General features: G+C 38.8%; 1 protein-coding gene across 1 annotated transcript; it reads right to left on the bottom strand.

Moving 5' to 3' along the window:
• Positions 1-4,602: 4,602 nt before the first annotated feature.
• On the bottom strand, positions 4,603-21,833 carry LOC127661776 (teashirt homolog 3-like). The gene is made up of 2 exons (XM_052152661.1): positions 21,608-21,833; positions 4,603-9,446 (listed from the first exon to the last, which is right to left on the bottom strand). Exons 1-2 carry the CDS (start codon positions 21,645-21,647, stop codon positions 6,523-6,525), a joined length of 2,964 nt encoding a protein of 987 aa, XP_052008621.1. The 5' UTR covers positions 21,648-21,833; the 3' UTR covers positions 4,603-6,522.
• Between the last annotated feature and the right edge of the window lie 1,251 nt (positions 21,834-23,084).

Below are 23,084 nucleotides of genomic sequence, written 5' to 3'. Positions count from 1 at the left end.
AGACACACAATAAGATGCTGAGGCAAATGAGATTTGTCCTCCGCCACCCGGATTGCGGAAATTCACTACGCCACCATGAGGACTTAGAGCACATTGGGAATTGGGCTTTCCAAATTTGGAAGAAAATAAAAATAAAGAAATAAATATATAAATAACCCCACAATAAACCCTGCACTCTTAGAAAATTGCAGACAAGTCTCTCTCCTCCCCTTCATGGCAAAAACACTTGAACAAGTCGTGTTCAACCAGGTCTTCTCTTTTCTCTCCCAGAACAACCTGATAGACAGCAACCCATCTAACTTCAAATGCAGACACTCAACTGAAACTGCTTTGCTGTTCATCACCGAAGCTCTGGGGCTGCCGAGAGCAGCATCCAAAATGTCTGTTCTCAAAATGTCTCATTCAGTTGGATCTGACTGCTGCTTTTGTTACAGTTAAACACCAGATCCTCCTATCCACCCTCTCGACAATGGGCACCACAAGAACTGCACTCTGATGGTTTGAGTCTTACCTCACAGGTAGGTCCTTCTGGTTGTCTTGGATGGGAGCGAGGTCCAAGACACACAGACTAGCTATCGGGGTAACTCAGGGTTCAGTTCTTGGGCCTCTCCTTTTCTCCATCACTGGGATCTGTCCTTCAGGCACATAGCGCCGATGACACACAACTCTACCTCTCATTCCAGCCTGACGATCCTACCATAGCTGCAGGAAACTCAGCTTGTCTAGTAGAAATCTTGGGCTGGATGAAAAATAACCCACCTCTATCTCAAGTTAGCAAAAAAAAAAATAACTTCTTGTTGTTCAAGCGAGCCAAACGATACAATATAATTTCACCATTCAGTTACACTCTTCACGGATCACATCATCCAGGACCTCCAGAAATCTCGGGTTGTGTTGTGATCATTGGACATGTCCTCTTTTTCAGACCTTAAAAAAGCATCCGGCCAGGATTTCTAAATTTGTGTAAATGTCCTGGATTCGGCATTAGTTGCATTACGATGTGCATCTGGTCTAATACTTCATTGTGTGTGTATGTGTGTGTGCGCATATTTGCACTGCTTTAACCCGTCTTTGTAAGTCCCTCCTTCTCGCACACCAATTGGTCAATTAATAAGAGGCTTGCAGCAACTATTGGACAAATTTCTGCCTGTCAATCGCTCCAGGTATGCGCGAAGTGCTGTTGTATTCAGCATCAAAAGTTGCTTGACAATGTGGAAACAATGCCCAAATGAAAGTGCAAATTTATAGAAGATTTCCAATGCTTTTATCCAGTATTACATGTAAAGATGGCACTTATGAGTCAGTTGCTTATATAGGTGCAAGTGATTTAGAAGCACACATTTTTTTGGCAGACGCTTTTATCCAAAGCAACGTACAGTGCACTTATTACAGGGACAATGCCCCCGGAGCAACCTGGAGTTAAGTGCCTTACTCAAGGACACAATGGTGGTGGCTGTTGGGATTGAACCTGCAAGCTTCTGATTACCAGTTCAGTGCTTTAGCCCACTACGCCACCACCAGGCCACATTAGCTCTGCGAAGCATAAAGGCTCAACAAAAGGTTCATCAGGTAAATTAACAGACTATTTTTTGCAACCAGGTAAAATTGTTAGAACATTGCTTCAGTAAATGAACGTCACAGCTCACTCATGGCATCAAATATTTTATTTTAGTACATGGACATTCAAAAGAATGTTGTAAATCTTTATATATATTTATGTTATGCTAATAGAGTGTCTTTTTCACTGTATTAAAGTTTGCATTCACAGTAACACTGTTTTGAACCCTATTATTGTTACATTGACTCCCAATGGCATGAGATTTGGGGTGGGACTATTTGCTTGTTTGATCAATGGTAGATGGGGGGGCATATTCTGAAGGCTGTTTAATAAAACAAAGAATGTTTGTAATTTTGTTCTGTTGCGCTACCGGAGCAGAAATTACACACTTCAGCTTTAATTTAATTAGACCTTGACATCACATCCAATTATGAGATTACCCTTTAAAGGTGCATTATTGTTTCCTTATAAAATTATTTTGTCCCAAATAAATTAATATTGTTTAAAAATATTTAAAATCATGAACAATAGCACGTGAAGGCTTTATAAATCTCAGAAACCCTCCAAGTATTGCAGATTTTCACTCACAGAATAAATTAATCATGGCTGACTGTGAATAGTACATTTCTACAAGGGAATCAGTGACCAAAACTATTGCATTTCCATGATGTAGGAAATAATAATACAAATATATTTAAGACAACTGCCATATCGGCCAGCGCAACATAATAAAAAAATTACTGCGTGTACCTTTAATAAGATGGCTTAATAATCCTTGACACTAGAAAATGAAATGAGCACCGCAATTATATATTTACTGTGTTGAAAATATATTACAAATATCCAATTGTAAATTCATATTAGAAGACTTTTTATTTAGTAGGTACAATACCACTTGGCTGGTTTCTCTGCTGTTCTGTAATGCAGATGAAAGCTGGCACTGACGTAGAATGAGAGGTGGCCCAACATGATCACGACATTCAAAGAGAAAGGCCAGACAAGCAGACAGATATCTGATCTGTGATTTTCAAAACACTGTATTTCAACTCCCACAATATGTGAATAAAGAGGACATGAAGTGGCAGTTTGGCAGCTCCAACCAGGAGTGTCACACTGAATCGTGTCCCCTGCCATCTCCGGATGGCCAGCACGGTCCAGGAGGTTGCGTGAAGTGCTCAGCTCGTGCATTTCTGGTACGACGCTTCTAAACGCCACCTATGCATATGGCTAAGACATGCGGAGATGGACAGCGACAAGACCATTACCACATTTCGAATGAGCTCTGACAGAACATGAGTGGATGCCTTGTCAGATCATTTGGAATACATAATGTCAGAAATCATGCCACCATGTCAGACAACTCTAGCAGTGGTAGAGAGCTAGCATGCTACAATGTTCCTTTTTCTCCTGAAATGTCAGAAAGTTCTGCTCAAAACAAGGCCATTTAAGGTCAAACATTTTCATACCAAAAAAAATAAATTATGATTTGAGAGTTAAATAAAATTCTGAGATCAGTAGTGAAATTGCTTCTATTGTGCATTTTCCCGGTGGGCCGATTCACTTTGGGGCCGATCAGGGGAGGACTGGCCATAGGGCGAACCGAGAGGTTCAGTGGGTCAGCCTTGAAACTATGTAAAATCCTGGGCCAATTCTCTGCCCAGTTCAGCCCTGACCACTGGAGTCTTAACGATTACTTTTATCCAGACTTTATCTCCTTTTTGGAGCTTTTTGAGTTCTGGTCAATATTCACTTGCATTGTATGAACCTACAGAGCTGAAATATTTTTCTAAAAAATCTTTGTGTTCAGCTGAAGAAAGTAAGTCATACACATCTGGGATGGCAGAAGAGTGAGTAAATGATCAGATCATTTTAATTTGCGAATGGTCCCTTTAATGAGAGTCTTTGAATTAGCTTCACGTTGTCTCAATTCTGTCTAGAAGATTGGAAAGAAAGAAAAACAACTGGTTAACAAATCAATGGCTCTCATGGTGGGTGTAGAAATGTCCTTTGGGGCTTGTTATATATATATATATATATATATATATATATATATATATATATATATATATATATATATATATATATATACTAAATATATGAAGTTTCACATTTACATCACCAGATCTTGGTTTATACCTTTTCTTGCCAAATCTAGCTAGATCAGCCAACATGTTCCTCTCAAGCTTTTTACTTGGTAAGCATTTTTTTCTCAGTCGGAAACATTGCTTAAGGTATCACTTAAGGTGTTGGGAGATGGGTTCAAACGGATTGATACACAGCTTTTGACATGCTATCTGAGCATGTAGCTCACTATAATTGATCGTGTCATCATGCATTAAATTAACAATGTATAATGTAATGCCCTGAAATGAGTGTCTTTTGCTGATCTGACAGATATCATGCCAAAATGGTCTTGACAGCTATTTGTAGAAATGCAAGTGAATTGTAATGCAGCTGCACAAAATATTCCCCAGCTGTTAAATATTTTGGACATGAGACAACTTTCTTAATTTAGTTATTTATTTGGCAGATCGAAATGGATATTTTGGATAGCTAGGAGAATGTTTTTTAATGCCACTTACTTTATTAAATGATGATCGTCCATTACTGAAGACGTATTATATTAAAATGTTGTTTTATTAAATTTACAATACAAAACATCACATATGAAAATAAATGTTGTCCAAACCTTGTCAACTGAGATTACCTCAGTATTAAAACAATTTTAATGGGACAGTTCACCCAAAAATAAAAATTCTGTAATTTAATCAACCTCGTGCCATTCCAAACCCATACAGTAAGACTTCCTTTTCCCGGTGGAACACAAAAGGAGATGTTAGGCAGAATGTTAAAGACTGACAACCTCAGTCACCATTCACTTCAATTGCATGTTATTCCCATAAAAATGAAAGTAAATGGTGACTGAGGCTGTCAGTCTCAAACATTCTGCGTTTTTTCCCCCCACATAAAGAGGGTGAGTAATTTTTCACCTTTGGGTGAATTAACACTTAGTAAGACGTGAAAAATGACCTTTGCCCATGCCCTTGTGCTGAGAATATTTCAGTCAGTGTGGAATATGTGGGCAACTGCCTCGATTATGTCCCATGAGTCCTCCAGAGCTGTCGCAAACTGTCACGTCAACTCAAGTCTGGTCACAATAGGAACTGACACTCAAGTAGCGGGTGAACATGCTTTCCAAAAGGCAATGATGAGATGAGGATTGTGCTGGCCCTGTAATCAATTTATTTTAATTTATCTGCAATGCAGTTATGAGGAACATTTATAAACAACAATGCCAAAAATAAGAATCCTGTCATCATTTACTCACCCGCATGTAGTTCAAAACATCTTTTTACCCCCCTATATGGAGCACAAAAGGAGATCGGCAGTCCCCATCCATGTTCCATGGAAGAAAGTAAGTTTCATATCAAATACAAGCAAGATGTTTCCATATAAACTTTTATTTGATAGGCATATGTGTCATAATTCCTGTTCAAACTTGTCTGATCAGGTTGAAGCTTATTGCACTGTCAAACGTAGCTCTCTTCTCATTAGTCTGGCCCCCTTCCCATCAGTGCATGCACTCAAATTAGATTGACATCCAAACTGTTCAGATATACAAAGCAATTTAGATGATATTCATTAGAGCGATGACATAGGCTGATGTAAATCTGACAGGGAGCACTTCTCTCTCTTTCTCATTTTATTACCACTGAGGCGTGACTACCCTGACTGAATTCACAGTATCAAAAGGCACAAAACAAAAGAAATACACAACAATGTGTATTTTATTCTATCTGCCAATATTGCATGGCAAACAGCCTTACCATCCCAACCATGCCTACTTTCGGTTAGTGTCAGTGGTCTAAGAGTCCATGGATCTGACTCAAAGAGAAAGAAATTTCAGCGCATGATGAGATTTTAAGATTTTTGAATGAAATAGATTTGAAATATTTAATGATTCTAAAATTTTAAACCTTGACCAGCCAAATGATGCACTCTCCATGACAAACTTTGACCAAATTTTCTGGACTCTTTTTTCATGACTAATTTAATAGGGGGCATCCAATTTTATATTAGAATAGTGATATCAGGTATGCATCACTGCTCAGGATATCACTGATATAACTGTACATCAATTAAACATTTGAAACATTGAAAGAGAGATAATCAGGCTCCACTGAATGTCTGATAGAGGCTAATGATTTGAGACAGTTCTTTTTTTCTAACAGAATTTTTGTGTTTCTATAAACAAAGATTACTGAAATTTAACATACTGCATTGCCTCTTTTTACATTATACATGTAAAAAACAGATGCCTTCTTGAATCTTGTTAAAATGAAAATTAACAGATGTTAAAATATTTGAAAATGTACCTGTAAAAATGCAAATCTGTAACAACAGTGAAAGGTTTAAGACTTAACACTTATTATTACATTTTTTAATTATCTAATTTTAAATAAATCACATTCTTATGCATGAACAAACTTTTGGGACTGGTAAACATGAGAAAGAGTTTCATAACATTACAGTTTATCAATGTACAAATGTACATTATTTTCTCATAAGAGCGAAACATACTCAAATGTCAAGAAAAGCAACTCAAGAATGTTAAAAAATAATTTTAAAACATATATATATTTACATACTGTTATAGTTTGTTCTACTGAGTATTTGTTTGTTGGCAGTAGACCCCTTTAAAATTCTAAAAATATTTTAAATGTTAAAAATACCATGATAACATCCATGACCCTAGAGCTTAGCCTACACTTAAGGCCAAATGTGAAAATTAATGTATTAAAAATGCATAAATATTTGATTATGAATCCTTAGATTATAAACCAATTGAGTAATCTAAACATCCAATAAATATCCTGACATATAGTGCTAAATGAGTTTATGTTTTATATATTAAAGCATTACACCTTGTTAATTGAAATGTTCATTTAAAAAATATTGGATTTTTAGAGTGCTGGCACTGTTAGCAGTTGCTCTTGACCTCCTCTAGCAGGAGATACAGGTTTTCCAGGAGGAAAAGTAAGTTTGGCCAAGTCTTTCATTTTAAACCCAAGGTGTGACTCAAGGTGACAGATGTATGTTGAGCGAGCTTGGAACTGTGTAGCACATTCACTACAGTAGAAAACTGGGTGCCCAGAGTCAGCGTTCTTTATGAATTTTGTTCTGCCTGTTCGTCTCATCTGATATTTCACATTGGCCAGCCAGTGGCTGATGGTTGTCATAGACAGACCTGTTATATGTGATATGACCATCCTTTCCTGGGTGCTCAAGTCTGATATCACATACTTTCCATCAGCTGTCTGCCTGAGGCAAGAAGTGAACTGAGCCTGCAAAATCCGCAAATGCTGGGGTTTCCAGTGTGACTGCCTACCTTTACGTTTGTGCACCATGGACATATCCTCTGCCTCATCTGAAGTATGAGAGCCCTCTATTTCTGACTGCTCTGTCCTACATAAAAGTGTTGGAGGCTTCAGAACTTGAGAGTCTGACAGATTATGCAGCATGTCTGAGAGTGCATTTTCACACAAAGGACTGTCTGGTGTGAATATTTTGGAAGCAGCTGATTCACTCACAGATGCGGAGGAACTCAATGCTTTGCCTGGGAGAGCGGCAGCCTTAAGACACTGTTCAGTTTTGCCTTTGGACAAGTCTATCGGTTGGTCTCCATACATTTCATGGCGGTCAGAATGTGACTGGCTTAGTTTCATTGAATGTCCAGATGGAGCAGCCAGTGCGGCCCTTTCTGCCATGCTGTTGCTCATCCTTAGAAGCATACTCATCGGGTCCTGGACAGGCCTCACCAGTTTGGCAGCTTTACCCAGATGAAGATTCATAACTGACTGAAGGGCACTTATAGGACTGACAGAGGGTTGTTTGTGCTCAGGGTGGGCAGATTGTAGAGAAGAATTATCATACAGATCTGAAACAGACGTGGGAGGCTTTCGGAAGTCTTGAGTGTGCTTCAGAATATTCTTCTCACCTGTCTTACCTACAGTGACCTCAGTTGGGGAGCTTGATGATAGTGATTTCCCTTTCACAGATCCCTGCCCATTAAAGTATTTCCTTTCTTCCTCTACTTCAGCAACATTTCCTGTAACCATCTTCTCCAATTCATCTATGGCATGGTGATCAACTGTTGAGGGAGCACTCGGTTGAGTGTTTGGAGTGACCAGTAGACTTTTGCTTAAAGACTGGACATCCTGCCCATTGGCTGATCGTTTCAAAGAGGAGTTGTACAGAGGAGGTTTCAGATGGTTTTGTAACTGATAAGCTGCATGAATGCTTTGGTAGCCCCCCCAGCTCGGGGCACCCCTCTGTGCTTTATTAATGGCCAAAGTGACTGTATTCTCCAGTGATTTGAGAATGTCAAAATCAATTTTAGGGCTCTCTATAAGATCCCCTTCAGTAAGGTAATAAGATTTTGATGACATGTCAAATTTCTCCTTGACATCACTTGCTTTTGCAGACTCTTTACAATCGTGGTCTTTCAGGGATGATATTACTTGCATCTTATTCTTGCTGTCCTTAATCGTTGGAGATGGGCAAGAAGATGGGTCCTTGATTCCTGTTGCTAAGAGAGGGGTGGAACTGGACTGAGCCCTCTTACGCTTATTTTTGGGGGGAGGAGTCAAGACTATTTGTTTTGAAAGGGGCTTGTCTGTCTTTTTTGATGATTGGTTGACTCTTACAAAGTGACCAGTCAACATAATGTGAGCACTCAATTGCTGCAAAGAGTCATGTGAAATTCCACACTCAATACATGTGAAGTTCTGAGACATTGGTTGCATACCACGGGGAGTGCCCTTCTGGTTTATTGAGTCTTCTTTGTTGGTGAAAGAGTGTCCAGAATACGTCTGTAAAATATCAATGGCCTGCCCTCCATTTGGACTTCTCTTCTCTGTGGTTTGCAGAGATTTTCCAATATCCAGCTCCACTGAAACTTTCTTTCTAAAAGAAGAGACAACTTTAGCAGCAATTACTGTTCTAGGTTCTCTCAGAGGTACTTTTTGGTAGTGCTTTGTCTTTATCATGTGTACGCTGAGATCTTGCAAGGATTCAAAAGAGTGCCCACAGTACATACAACGTAGGACTTTCTGGGCATCTTCCTTGCCCTCCATCTCCAAAATAGAACGCTTACGTGGCTTGGACCAGGACTTGGCGCCCTTGCTAGCACCTTCATGGTTGTCATCACTGTAATGGTCTGTTTCGTTCATGTGAACGGTGAGATCAAGTAGGGTGTCATAGGATGCACTACAGCTTTTGCAGTGGAACTTGCTAGCTCCAGTGAATATGGATCTATAGAGTTTAGTGCTTTGGCGGTAGAGCTGTACAGTGGAGAAAAGACTTGGTTCAAGTGCAATCGGTTGTTTCTGAGACATCTGTTGGACTGTCTTTGCAATAGCAGACTGGTGCCAGTCATTGGAGTTGCGACCTGGACTACTATTGTTGCTGCTACTACCGCTGCTTTTGGCAGGCTGTTCCTTGGCATATGGTTGAGAGGAATTCAAGCTCAGCAAGGACCAGTAAGGATTATTGAGGAAGCTTTTATAAACAGCCTTCATCTGTTCTAGGCTATCAGAACTACATACTGAGTCCTCTGAGCTGTCTTTCAGGAAGTCTCTGGTGGTGTCCTCCTTATTTTTGATTGAGATGCTCTCAGCATCTGATGTGGGGTCACTAGATTCACTTATGTGATATTCACTGTCAACATCAAGACTTGAGTGCTCAGCAGAGGAATCTTGTTCATCCACCGGATGTTTGACTTCTTCCAAGTCATTTTTACTCTGTGGTTTGCTCTTGGTCACCAAGCAATCATTTCCAATGCCTTCAATCTGTGTGGTGGTCTCCTTAAGATTCTCTGAATCATAAGCTAGAGTGGAAAAAGAGGAGACATTTTATTTAATTTAACATAATCACCACTAAAAGATGTAATAGATTGTATGTTTACATCTATAAATTAGACTTATTTAATACCTTGGAATACAAAGACCAGAAACCAGAGCCTAGGCACACAGTCTTTAAAACAGTCTAATTTAGTCTAGTCAAGTGAACATTAAAGGTAATTCATCAGATAGTTTGATGTTAAGCATATAATCAGGCTATTTACACAAGGATGCACCTGCTACTATTTGGCCCACCTCTCCACATTTCGACGCACCTGTGCACATACAATGAGACCAATAGGTAGAGGGAAAAGGTGGACAGATAGATTGCGAGGTTAAGGGGAATGACATAAGATGGCGGCACACAAGCCACTTGTCACTATGAATCCCACCTGATGACTATTCACCTTGGACAGGTGACATGTTATGAGAAAGGTGTCTAGTCGAGCACCTCCATATGACAGATCCAAGGGGATACAGTTGCCCTTCTCCCTGCCAGCTGCCCTCACACCCTCAAAAGAGCCCATCCACCACTGTCCTCTGGGACTGACGATCCCATCTCCTGACAGCCTGTCCCCTGCTAGTTCAACACTGTCACTTTAACTCCGTAAGTGGAACAAATGCCCCCTTGAAAGCCATACCAACACCCCCCCCTCTCTGTTCCACTCAATTCACTCTTGTTTGTGTGTGCATTAGTGATTATGTTGCTCATGTCAAAATAGAAACATTTGACATGTAAGATGCTTGGAAATACAGCAGGCCTTGAATTACAACCTAACATGGTGTGCTTATGTATGTGCATAATAGCACAATAAGGAGTTGTTCAGACCGAATGTGTTATTGCGCTATAAAACAAGGTGCAGCACAATGAATACAATAGGATACCTTTGTCTTAAGACATGTTTTTAGGGGACAGATCCTGAAGGAGCAGAGCCCATATTGTGTATGTTAATTATATTATTATTCCTCTGTCATTGAAGTATATGGCAGCCCCAAGAACCATTTGGAGGAGAGTTGTGAAATTCAGCACACTTATTGGAGTGGCCACAATAGTCTTCTGACCAACTTTGGGGTCTACCCCCTAGTGCCACCACCAGTTCAAAGTTTGACTTTTCTTTATTTCTGATAACTTTTGAACCCTTTAGCCTAGAAGAACATTTCTTTTTCTTCTGGTTTTACTGTAGGTTATGTTATCTTAGTAGGTAGCTTAATTCCAATTTGCTGTGTATATTTTGATCTGTTAATAGTTTTAACCCCACCCAGCCTAGTCTTGAAGTTGTTTTTTTGTATTCCTTGAACTCTTTGCATTGGCTTGGTGAATATTGGATTTGCCATGGCCCTGTTATTGCTGCTTGCAGCTATATTTAAATGTTTAAGTTCTTTTTAACTTGTCATTGCATCTAAAAAAAAACATGGCACTTTTGCGTGAGATTACTCTATCGCATGTTTACATTGCAATACTACTGAAAATCAGCGCAGATGGATACATAAACACTATTGGTTGAACGGTCAGCCCCTTAAAGTCTTTCTTTCTTTCTCACTTGTTCAAGATTTACAGCAGAATTGACAAGAATTGTTAAAGCACAAATAGCTCTCATTTCGAATGATAATACACAATCTCACAGGCCTGCGCTTCCCTCATTTAGCCTCTCACTGACTGTCAGCCAGGCGACCTGCAGGATGGGGGACACTAAAGGATAACTGGCAGGTGCAGGCCAGTCTTCTCCCCTCTGTAGATTTGGATTGTCACTAGGTATCCATTACTTGCCAATCTCCTCTGATCGTGCCCGACAGCCTTGATCAAAAGATGTCATTTGTATGGCCTGATTTGGCATGAACTCCAAAGTAGCTCGAAAAGAGGGTGAACCAGGTGTAACTACAATGACATGATCATTTTCCTGCCCTTTCATATCCTGGAGACAATTAAGGTGACACACCGAAGGTCCAAAATGGCAAATTTCTTTTTACCCCCCCAAACACCAGTCCTGAAAACAAACATTTTTTGGGGGGATTTTAAACCAAGCAATAAATAAAATAGATATAAAAAAAAAAGAACTTTGTAGTGTATGCCAACTTTAACCCAATCAATTTATATTCTGTTTCTGCTTGTAATATCAGCATGTCATGTAACCAGATGTATTCATGCCTGCCCCCTTAAAAATCCAAAGTGCATAAAAGTTTAGAAGACAGGCAACCTAAGAAGACACCATAAACTCTGGCGGATTTAAATCTGTGTGTGCCAAAACACTGTCCCACCACATTTGAACACAATCTTTAACCTTGAATGATTTATAATCAATTTCAGGAGGCAACTACCATAACCAATTATTCTCAAAGGCTTGATTGACAACCAAGGTGATTTATTAAGCTAATAAAATGTGATGTGTGCAATGAGCTCTAGCAGAACAAAAAAACGGGAGACTTTAGTGGCAGCCGCCTTGTTTGATTAATGAAACCATTTTATCTGTCTCCATACGACCAGTCATTAACCCCCAACATGTTACAGACAGAAATCGCAAATATCAAATTTAAAGCCTCAAGTACAGTGTTTAGAGTCTGTATATTGTGTAAGCATATTTGATTAATATAATACTGCTGAAATGTTATCCACGTAATTAGAGGTAGATATAAGCATTTGTTCAAAACTGTATAATTTTTGTCTAACAGCAAGTGAAAAGCAGAGGTCATTTATCATAATAAATAAATAAATAAATACTTTTTCTGCATTACAATAATGGGAATTTGACAGTGAAATGTCCTTAATAGTCATGAAAATAATGCCAAAATACAAAATATATATAAAAATCTTAATGGTCAAACAAATAGGCTTTTTCTTTAAAAATAGAATACAATTATATAATTTATATAATTATCTAAATTAAATGAATAAAAAGTAATCACTTATTATTATTACTTATACCTATCTTCTGATTTGGGGATAAAATACCACCCATACATTTAACTTGTTAACTCTATAGTGGCACCTTATAAAAATCATTATGACATTACATATTATTATGACATGCAAGTGTTTACGGTTAATTTATGGTTTCTAAAATTGAAGGTTTCTTTCTGTAAATATTGTACTTTTTTCATCCTCAGAGCTCACATGACACATCCAAAACCTCCTAGTGAGATACAGATTGAGACTAACTATGAGAATTGTTCTTGCTTGAGGCAATGCTAATATGCAACACAGAAGGCTTTGATCAAAACAAAGCAAACTCCAACATTCAGACAGCATGTCGAGATAGTGCCCCCCTGCAAAAAATAGCTGATTCTTTGCTGCTAATGAAGCGAGCGAAGTGTGGATCACTTTCTAATCGAAGTGGGCAGTCTTTAAATCATGAAAAACTTCACAGTGGGTGTAAAATGTTGTCTCAGTTCCTGTAACCTCTTTGTAATATTTCTCTTTCTCTGCTGGAAAAACATAAAACTGACCATTTACAGAAAATGCTTGAAGTCAAACAGTCACTGCTGACTGGAATTCTACAGACCAAAAACATCCTTTCATGGCAGATATCTCTCTAATAATCACTATGTGTGCCTTTGATTCCGTTTCCCCCTTGACAACAGTCTATCTGATGTGTCTCTGCTGCCAAGAGTGATTGGCAACAATTCTATGTGTAGCTAAGCCAACAGCTGCTGAGACGATGGCCCAGTTTCAAAGAACCATCCTGAGATGGATGGCACTCATAATTCTACTCTGCAAGGAAAAGGTGGGGTGGTTGGGGGCAAAAACCAGCACGAAAAAAAAAAAACTGTCACACCGCCACCTTTCAAGCAAGACTTTATCCCTGAGTTACCCCCCCTTAATAAGCTTCCGGTAACTAGGAATTTAGTTCACCAAGAATACCAGAAGGGGATACAATACCGAACTCCCAATCTTGTCCGGCAATGACCACCTGGTAGACAGCTGGTGTCTCATAACAAACGCATAGAGAAAGCAAAGCTATCCATCATAGAGGACATCTAAGACCCTATGCTCTGTCTATGTCGCTCTAACTCTCAGGTTACAGGCTTACGCAGCCCTCCAAATAATATCCACTGTGATAAATGGTCCTCTAAGCCGCCTACCTCTCATTAATCTCTTTCTTTAAAGGAGCATCCATCACAGAGCAGGGGTAGAGCTGTGGGAGAGAAAGCTAGAGTTCATTTACAGGCCAGCTGAGCTTGAATGATATGTGTCATTTTAAGCTCGGACAGGAATGCGCAGATATGTACAAATGTGTGCATACCCACACACACGAAGATGTATGCAATCAAAACATGAATTTTCTGACAAACACAATGTTGACTGCTGACTGACTGGCTGATTGATTAACTGATTGATTTAAAAACATGGATTAGCCTAGAGATGTGCAAAGCAACATTTTCAAAGGTGGTTTGCCTAGACAACTAGTTGACAGACAGGGTTGGGAGGGTTACTTTTGAATTGTATTCCACTACAGATTACAGAATACATGCTGTAAAATGTCATTTGTAATGTATTCCATTAGATTACTCAAGGTCAGTAACGTATTCTAAATACTTTGGATTACTTCTTCAGCACTGGTAGATTTTATCACTTGTTTTGACTGTAAAAAGTACAGTAAGACAAAATACACATGATAAAAATACATTGTCTGATAAACCTACATATCTTATGCAGTGTTGTTTCTAAAACAAAATCAATCTAATTTATCTTGTTTTAAGGATTTTTTTTTATATTTTTACAGCAAAACAATACAAAAATTATTATCAAGAATACGATTTTTTGCCTTAATATCAAAGGTCTTGCAAGAAAAAAAAATATATATATACACTCACCTAAAGGATTATTAGGAACACCTGTTCAATTTCTCATTAATGCAATTCAATATCTAATCAACCAATCACATGGCAGTTGCTTCAATGCATTTAGGGGTGTGGTCCTGGTCAAGACAATCTCCTGAACTCCAAACTGAATGTCAGAATGGGAAAGAAAAGTGATTTAAGCAATTTTGAGCGTGGCATGGTTGTTGGTGCCAGACGGGCCGGTCTGAGTATTTCACAATCTGCTCAGTTACTGGGATTTTCACGCACAACCATTTCTAGGGTTTACAAAGAGTGTGAAAAGGGAAAAACATCCAGTATGCGGCAGTCCTGTGGGACTGTACATGCCTTGTTGATGCTAGAGGTCAGAGGAGAATGGGCCGACTGATTCAAGCTGATAGAAGAGCAACTTTGCCTGAAATAACCACTCGTTACAACCGAGGTATGCAGCAAAGCATTTGTGAAGCCACAACACGCACAACCTTGAGGCGGATGGGCTACAACAGCAGAAGACCCCACCGGGTACCACTCATCTCCACTACAAATAGGAAAAAGAGGCTACAATTTGCAAGAGCTCACCAAAATTGGACAGTTGAAGACTGGAAAAATGTTGCCTGATCTGATGAGTCTCGATTTCTGTTGAGACATTCAGATGGTACAGTCAGAATTTGGCGTAAACAGAATGAGAACATGGATCCATCATGCCTTGTTACCACTGTGTTTTAGGCCCCTTAGTGCCAATTGGGCATCGTTTAAATGCCACTGCCTACCTGAGCATTGTTTCTGACCATGTCCATCCCTTTATGGCCAAAATGTACCCATCCTCTAATGGCTACTTCCAGCAGGATAATGCACCATGTCACAAAGCTCGAATCATTTCAAATTGGTTTCTTGAACATGACAATGAGTTCACTGTACTAAAATGGCCCCCACAGTCACCAGATCTCAACCTAATAGAGCATCTTTGGGATGTGGTGGAACGGGAGCTTCGTGCCCTGGATGTGCATCCCAAAAATCTCCATCAACTGCAAGATGCTATCCTATCAATATGGGCCAACATTTCTAAAGAATGCTTTCAGCACCTTGTTGAATCAATGCCACGTAGAATTAAGGCAGTTCTGAAGGCGAAAGGGGGTCAAACACAGTATTAGTATGGTGTTCCTAATAATCCTTTAGGTGAGTGTATATATATATATGATCCAACGTGAATTTTCTTGATAAAAGAAATATGATCGTGCCTGGTAACATGTGCATGTTAAATAGCTAGAAATAGCATTTTAGCAGTTGCGGGCCATGCATTTAAAGTCTAGGCCTTCAGTGTGATTCATGCCATTAAGAAAACACTGTTTCACAATGAAAAAGACACCCTATGCCTTTGGGCATCATACATTATGTCGCAACTAACTAGTAATACCAATTAACATTTTAAAAACACATCCATGCACGAAAGCCAGTACTTAAAATGCCACTTAATGCTCGAGCAAGCCTAATTTTAACTGCAGCATGACTGTTTGTGAAACAGACAGTCTCCCAAACAGACATTCAAAAATCAAAATTTTTCATATGAATCTACCAAGGAGGTCTATAATACCTGGAAAAATCTATCTAATCATATTTGCGATTTACATGTTGCTTGCAATGAATTTAGTTTCGTCAGGGTACCTGGTTATGCTGCATTCCATTCAAGTGGGATGTGGGATGTTCCTACTTGATATCTCCGACCATAAATGCATTACATCCCCTGATTTTTGGAAGATTACGATTAGCAGGAGTTTGACTCTCATTAGAGATGTCTCCTAGCAACCCAACTGATAAACAAAGATGCAGCGCTAGCATTTGTGCTTCAGATGTACTATTATCAAAAGAGACTATTTTTTATTCACCTGTTTCTGCAGGCGTTTGTTAAACAAGCTTTAATAGCATGCAATGTGGAAACAAACTCATTTATCAATATTACTTAATAAAGTGAATGTTTATCACTTGTACTTCTTCCTGTGTGTCAACCTGTTTGTGTGGCATCATGCACCTGCATCTCGGTGAAATCTTTTGAGTTGAGAATTTCTGCACGAGCCTACAAGTTGTAATTCTGACTTTAAGATGCATTCCATTGCACTTTTCCTAGCAAGAATTTGTAAAATCCGGCTTTCGGAGTTGAATAGAATGCAGCAGTACTGCTCAAAACTTGATCCGACACTGAACGCTCAAGCAGCCTAATTTACACTCAGAAAACTCCTGATGTTGCAATAACAACGCAAAAAGCACTTACCAATTTACTTAAAGTGAAAATCCATCCTCCTTTCCTATTTAATAAATTAAGCAATCACACGGTCATGCAGAACATCTTGTGTTTTTAAATCCACAAGGATTACTTTCTCAACGGCAAAAGCGCCAGTGATCTTACGCTCTTTACTTTCAAATGTACATCAATTAAAGCGTGATTGTATCACTCAAGGCCAGCTAGAAGTCCTCGACCGGGAGGTCACACCCACCAACAACAAATAAATCAATCTGATTGGCTGACGAATCTGACTTTAGTTGCTCATTCATTTGCACTGTTGAGGGATTCTGAAGAAATTCTGAAGGCCTGAGGGGGTGGAGCTCAAACTCACGTGCTGCTTCGGATTCGGGCATGCAATTGTTCAGCATCAAGGAATAAATTCTGGATAAACTTTTTGTTTTTCTCTATTTGTTTGTAGATTAATTAAGAGTGGAAATCAATTAAAAATACATAGGCAAAAAGGAGATTGAGAATGAAAGGATAAAAAAATACTATTTATTTGGCATGTTAGCCCAGCAGAGAAGGCTGGCCCTGAGAATTTGCCACTATATTTTAGATTAGAGTAAAACTGACAAGTTACACAAGGTTTATTTCTATTTCTTCTGCTCCAAACTTACTTCAAACTTACTTCTCTGTCTGCTCGTATAAATGTAACACATCATAAGAAAGTGTTTCACCGCTGTTCGAATGCTATTTGGATCGCAAAATGTTTATGTATAAATGTTTTCCATATGAAAAGACTAAATATTAAATGAAACAAATGACAATAAAATGCAAAGTAATCCCTTCAGTAATCAAAATACTTTTCGAATGTTACTGTATTCTAATTTTCAATTATTTAAATTGAAACTGTAGTGGAATACAGTTACTTATATTTTGTATTTTATATACGTGATCCTGTTACATGTATTACGTTACTCCCCAAACCTATATATATATATATACACACACACACACACACCGATCAGCCACAGCACTAAAACCACCTGCCTAATTTTTCCCTAGGTCCCCCTCGTGCCGCCAAAACGGTGCTACCCTGCATCTCAGAATAGCATTCAGAGATGATATTCTTCTTACCACAATTGTACAGAGCGGTTATCGGAGTTACCGTAGACTTTTTCAGTTCGAACCAGTCTGACCTTTCTCTGTTGACCTCTCTCATCAACAAGGCATTTCCGTCCACAGAACTGTCGCTCAATTTATGTTTTTTGTTTCTGGCACCATTCAGAGTAAATTCTAGAGACAGTTGTGTGTGAAAATCCCAGGAGATCAACAGTTACAGAAATACTCATACCGTCTGGCACCAATAATCATCCATGCGATTATCTAATCAGCCAATAGTGTGACAGTAGTGCAGTGCATAAAATCATTCAAATACAGGTCAGGAGATTCAGTTAATGTTCACATCAACCATCAGAATGGGGAAAAATGTGATCTCAGTGATTTTAACTGTGGCATGACTGTTGGTGACAGATGTGCTGGTTTGTGTATTTCTGTAACTGTTGATCTCCTGGGATTTTCACACACAACAGTCAACTAGTTGGTTGTTGAACGACTAATTTGACCATTGTGTCCCATCCCCGGTTTAGAAGGTGGTACTAGTTGAAATATGCAGAACAGAGCACAGAACTAGACTTTCCCAAAACTAATTCACCCACTACAACATCTCACTGAGGTAGCAATTAGTGTGCATTAGCCTAAATTAAAACACATTTGCCGTTTCACTTGCTCAACATATAATATATCTCAATCTGTCATCAGCTGAGGTCTCAACCCAAACAGGGCTTTCAGTGACTTAATGACTTAACAGCTTAACTCAGCAGTGTGACAATTTGTTGAATTTTCTCACCTGTGTCACTTTTCTTTAGTTTCATGGCAAACCTTCCCCAGCACCAACCCCATTTCTCTTTTAAACATTTGACCTGAATCTCTTGAGGACTTATTCCCAAAGTTCTCCCTTTTCTGCCGAATTCCAAACAATATTTCTCCTCTTTCTCTCCTCCCTCTGTGCCTCGGAAAGCCTGCATGATAAATGACTTGTGTCAGGATGCCAAAAGTAAAGGGTGGCAGTGTGATTAACAGCTCTGTTGAAAGGGTAATTGACGGTTTGGTATTGTGCTGATCTTCTACACCAGGGTTTGGTTTCTGGACCCCCGAGGACCAAACTGACTCATTTTTCTAAAATGGACCGAAAGCTAAAAGCCACCTCCCATGAGAAAAGAGATGGATTCTCCACTTCTTAACAGATGATTGATGTCTTCATTGTCAACACACCAAAGTAACATTTATATAAGCTTACAAAACCGAGCACCACTTTGTATGGGAGTTTGAATAGTATGACGCATCTACTTATTTAGGGAGTTATGAGTTCCAAGGTTTAGCTTGGTATGATCCATTTAAAGGAATGTTCTGGGTTCAATATAATATAATTGCAATCAACAGCATTTGTCTCTCCTTTTGCCTAAAACAAATAAATAAAAATAAGCAAATATCCGGGTTACAGTGAGGCACTTACAATGGAAGTGAATGGGGCCAATTTTGAAAATTTAAAGGCTGAAATAAGAAGCTTATAATTTAATAAAAGCACGTACATTAATTCTTCTGTTAAAATGTATGTATTGTTTGAACTATAAAGTTGTTTAAATCGTCATCTACCAGGATTACAGGGTTTACGGTGTTATGCCGTCATGTCACAAAGTTGAAAAATTGGATATAACTTTAAAAAGTAAAGTTTAGTAGGTAAGTTTAATCACATTAAATCATGTTAACACACATATTGTTTATGTCTTGTGGCTATACTTTTGAAACGGTTTACATGTAGTCTTGTGCATTCTCATTCTTATATGCTCCAGTAAATGCCTCCCAAAGCAACGTGTCCAGTTTTTGAATGTTTGCAAAAAGTATACCATTGCTCAGCTGTTTCTAACTGCTTTTGGCTCTGAGCAAAGACTTCTCTGTGAGTATGCCAGGGCCTTAATGGTCTCTTCACACTGAACAGGCTTTTCCACACTGTTTTCCTATGTAAAATGCGTTGACATATTCCATGTCTTTGACTGTAGTGCTGCATGTCATTTGCATTCTGCATGAACACTGTAGGAATATAACTGTGGATCTTGTATTATAACCCTAACAAAGTAAACCACAAACTCCCCATGATTGTTTAAAATGCAGTTATAAACACATTATCAGTTAATAAAACATAGCCCACCAGCCTATCTTTTTGTGTGAAATGCACATGCAGGCATGTGTAAGATCAGGTTAATCTTTTTGTCTCAAACATGGCTCAGCCGCTGTGCAAATCAATGAGGATCCAGCAGTTTGAAGCTTTTGGCAGTGATTACAGGCATGCCTGGATGGAGAGGTATGTTGACACTGTTTGGGATTAGGGAATGGTGGGCCTCTATGGTTTCCTGCCCTTTCATCACCACCACCTTCAAAACCAGATCTGACAGCGACTGATTTTTCCCCATAGAAAGAGAGAGATTGCAGGGCCTGGAGTCGTGCCCAATCATTGCGTGGGAGCCTGAGAACCGTTTGTGAGAAGGTTTTGGCCTAGATGACCCATGGGATCTGCAGAGGCGTGCCCGATTAACTCACATTATCAACACACACACAGATGGAGACATGGATCTAACTAACAGAGTTGAAGCAAAGTACAACTCTCAAAATAGACTTGATGTCTTATCTGTCATTCCAAATATGGCTCAAAACCTAACAGACAGATAAAAACATACATTTCTTCAAAAAAGATCATAGGTGGTTCCACATGTTTGTCTCCTCACAATAAGGGTTTGGATCATCTAGATTCCAGACAGGCACGAAAACCTCATTTGTCAAAAAAGGTGCTAAATTGGGTTAAGGCGATATTAAAGGCCAGCAGGAGTGGCTAATATCAACTTGATTACATCAAGGAATCACAAACCTAATATGACTTGGTGACAGACGCATAGCTTGTCATCTCCAGTCATTACACCTGTCAGGAATCCATCAAGTTTACAGCTAATTAGATGTGCTTAAATTAACCAAAGCTAAATGTTTCTTTTTAGAGAGCTGAATGAACCTTTAGGGCAAAGGGAAAAAGAGGTGAATGGTAAAAAGAGGGAGAGGAACTGTATTACTAAAGACTATTTCCTTTGAAAACTCTTACCAAAACCTTGTCTAAAAGATTAGTGTTGGAGTTTTTTAAATATACCCTCCAAATATATAGTTCTTCTGAAGTAAACAAAGATTGAAAGTAGGTTTTAATAGGATGAATAGTATGAAACACATCATCAAATGTCTTCATACTTGCAAACCATAAACTCATACTTGTAAACCACGGTCACCACTCTGCAGCACGTCCATGAGCACAAGTGTAGTTTGGTGAAGCATACTGATGAAATAAAATCTCAGGCAAGCTTATGGGAAAAAGAAGGAGAGCACTCACATGGCCTTGGTCTGATTGACCATTAAAGCCTTTGATGGATGAGGCTGTCACAAGGATAACAATTAAATCCAAAATGAGACAAAGCTGTTCTGACAGGCCAGTATAACAGAGCAAGCCATATCCCTCCATTAAACTCCACATCATCTCTCCCTCAAACACACACTTATACACAAACTGTGAAGGCATATAATAATGGCTTAGTATCTCTAACTACAAAGAGCTCTGCTATACATATAAAAAACGCCCAAAACCTCATCCTCTTTCAAATAATATGGCTACCATCAATTCTATTAAGCAGACGTTTTAGTTAACATGAAAGTAATTTCAATGGCCGCAACCTCTTTAGAGAAGTTAGTAGTGCTTAAACAGTAGCAACAGTTATTTGTATCCAATATATAGACAACTAAAGAAGAATATAACTCAAATGAATATAAAGAAAATGTGTTAAGTACATAAAGACTATTAAATGAATGCAAATACAAGCGGTTATGCCAATATATTTGTCCTTTCAATTAAATGCATTGTAAACTATGGGTAAATAATGATTTAAAAGGTAAAAATATAAATAAATGCCCTACAAGAAGAAACATATTAACGAGTAAAAACATCTAAATAAAATCCATTCAGCTGTTCCGCTGTTACAAACTTACCTGAAGCACGTTTCGGCGCCTGCTGTTTTCTTCTCGGCATACTTGCGCAAGCAAATATATTATTGTGTCTATAAACGTGGGTCTAATGTACGATATTCAGCTATATATGCTCCTAATCATCCGTGTCACATTTACAAGGACAGTAAAGCGCATTCACAAAAGCTATACCAATTTACAGTCTGCATTCGAGAAAGATCAGGTGCTCCGTCTTCAGTGGTATGCTTTGTTTAGAGCCCATCCGCTGGAGTGATGAAGAGGACTGCGCGGCAGGACAGTAGTCGCTCGCTACGAGTTTGTCACGTCACTCAAAAGTGCGCGGCTTCACACCGAATGCTGAAAGTGAGGGGGCGTTCACACATTACATGTACTTGCGTTCAAAACAGCTAACAGTTCTTCTTCTTTTTCTTCTTGTGTTGTTTAATGGCAGTTGACACAGCTAGCAGTGTTTAGATTTTTTTCCTTAAAGGGATAGTTCACCCAAAAATTTTAAAACATTTGAAATGTTCTCACCGTCATGTTCCAAACAAGTACGAATTTATTTTGTCTCAGCCACCATTCACTTTCATTGCATTTTTGTTTTTTTCTGTTCAATGAAAGTAGACCTTTTTCACACCAGCGATATCTTTGATTTTGACGGGAATGACAACGAGGCTGAGAGGGATAGACTCACAGTCTCAATTAGTGTTTACAGTGTTTTTGGATTGTTCCATTGACAAAAAACCTCCAGACAACATGAGTTGAGGAAAATAAGAAGTGATCTATTAATACAGTGCATTTCATTGAAGAGGAGGAAGTATATCCTGCACTGCCTCATTTTAATTCCCATAAAAAAATCATGGTTCTACTGTGTATAAGGCCAATGATGACTGAGGCTTTCATTCAGCCTTACAATGCATCTCCTTTTCTGTTCCACGGAAGAAAGAAAGTCATAAAGGTTTGAAACAACACAAGTAAATTGTGACAGAATTATAATATTTGGGTGAACTATCCCTCTAGACATGCCGAAAATTCCCACAACACTTTAAATTAACTTTCATTAATTACATTATCAAACATTATTGAATTAGCCTGTGTAATGCTGATCAGAGATTAGATTAGATTAGATTCGATTAATCTGCCACAGCATTAAAACCACCTGCCTAATTTTTTCCTAGGTCCCCCTTGTGCCGCCAAAACAGCGCTACCCTGCATCTCAGAATAGCATTCAGAGATGATATTCTTTTTACCACAATTGTACAGAGCGGTTATCTGAGTTACCGTAGACTTTTTCAGTTTGAACCAGTCTGACCTTTCTCTGTTGACCTCTCTCATCAACAAGGCATTTCCGTCCACAGAATTAGATTAGAGCTGTTCAGCCATGACGTCAATTTTTAGGTGAACCTGGATGTCTCAAGGGAACCCATGACAAATTCTCTAACGGGTTTTTGGACTACAAGTTGAACAGCTCTATTAAGAAATGTAATGAAAACTAGAATAT

This window comes from Xyrauchen texanus, chromosome 21, assembly GCF_025860055.1.
Source record: "Xyrauchen texanus isolate HMW12.3.18 chromosome 21, RBS_HiC_50CHRs, whole genome shotgun sequence".
Taxonomy (NCBI): domain Eukaryota; kingdom Metazoa; phylum Chordata; class Actinopteri; order Cypriniformes; family Catostomidae; genus Xyrauchen; species Xyrauchen texanus.
The sequence above is the reverse complement of the archived record's forward strand: the minus strand, read 5'-3'. Positions and strand labels throughout refer to the sequence as shown.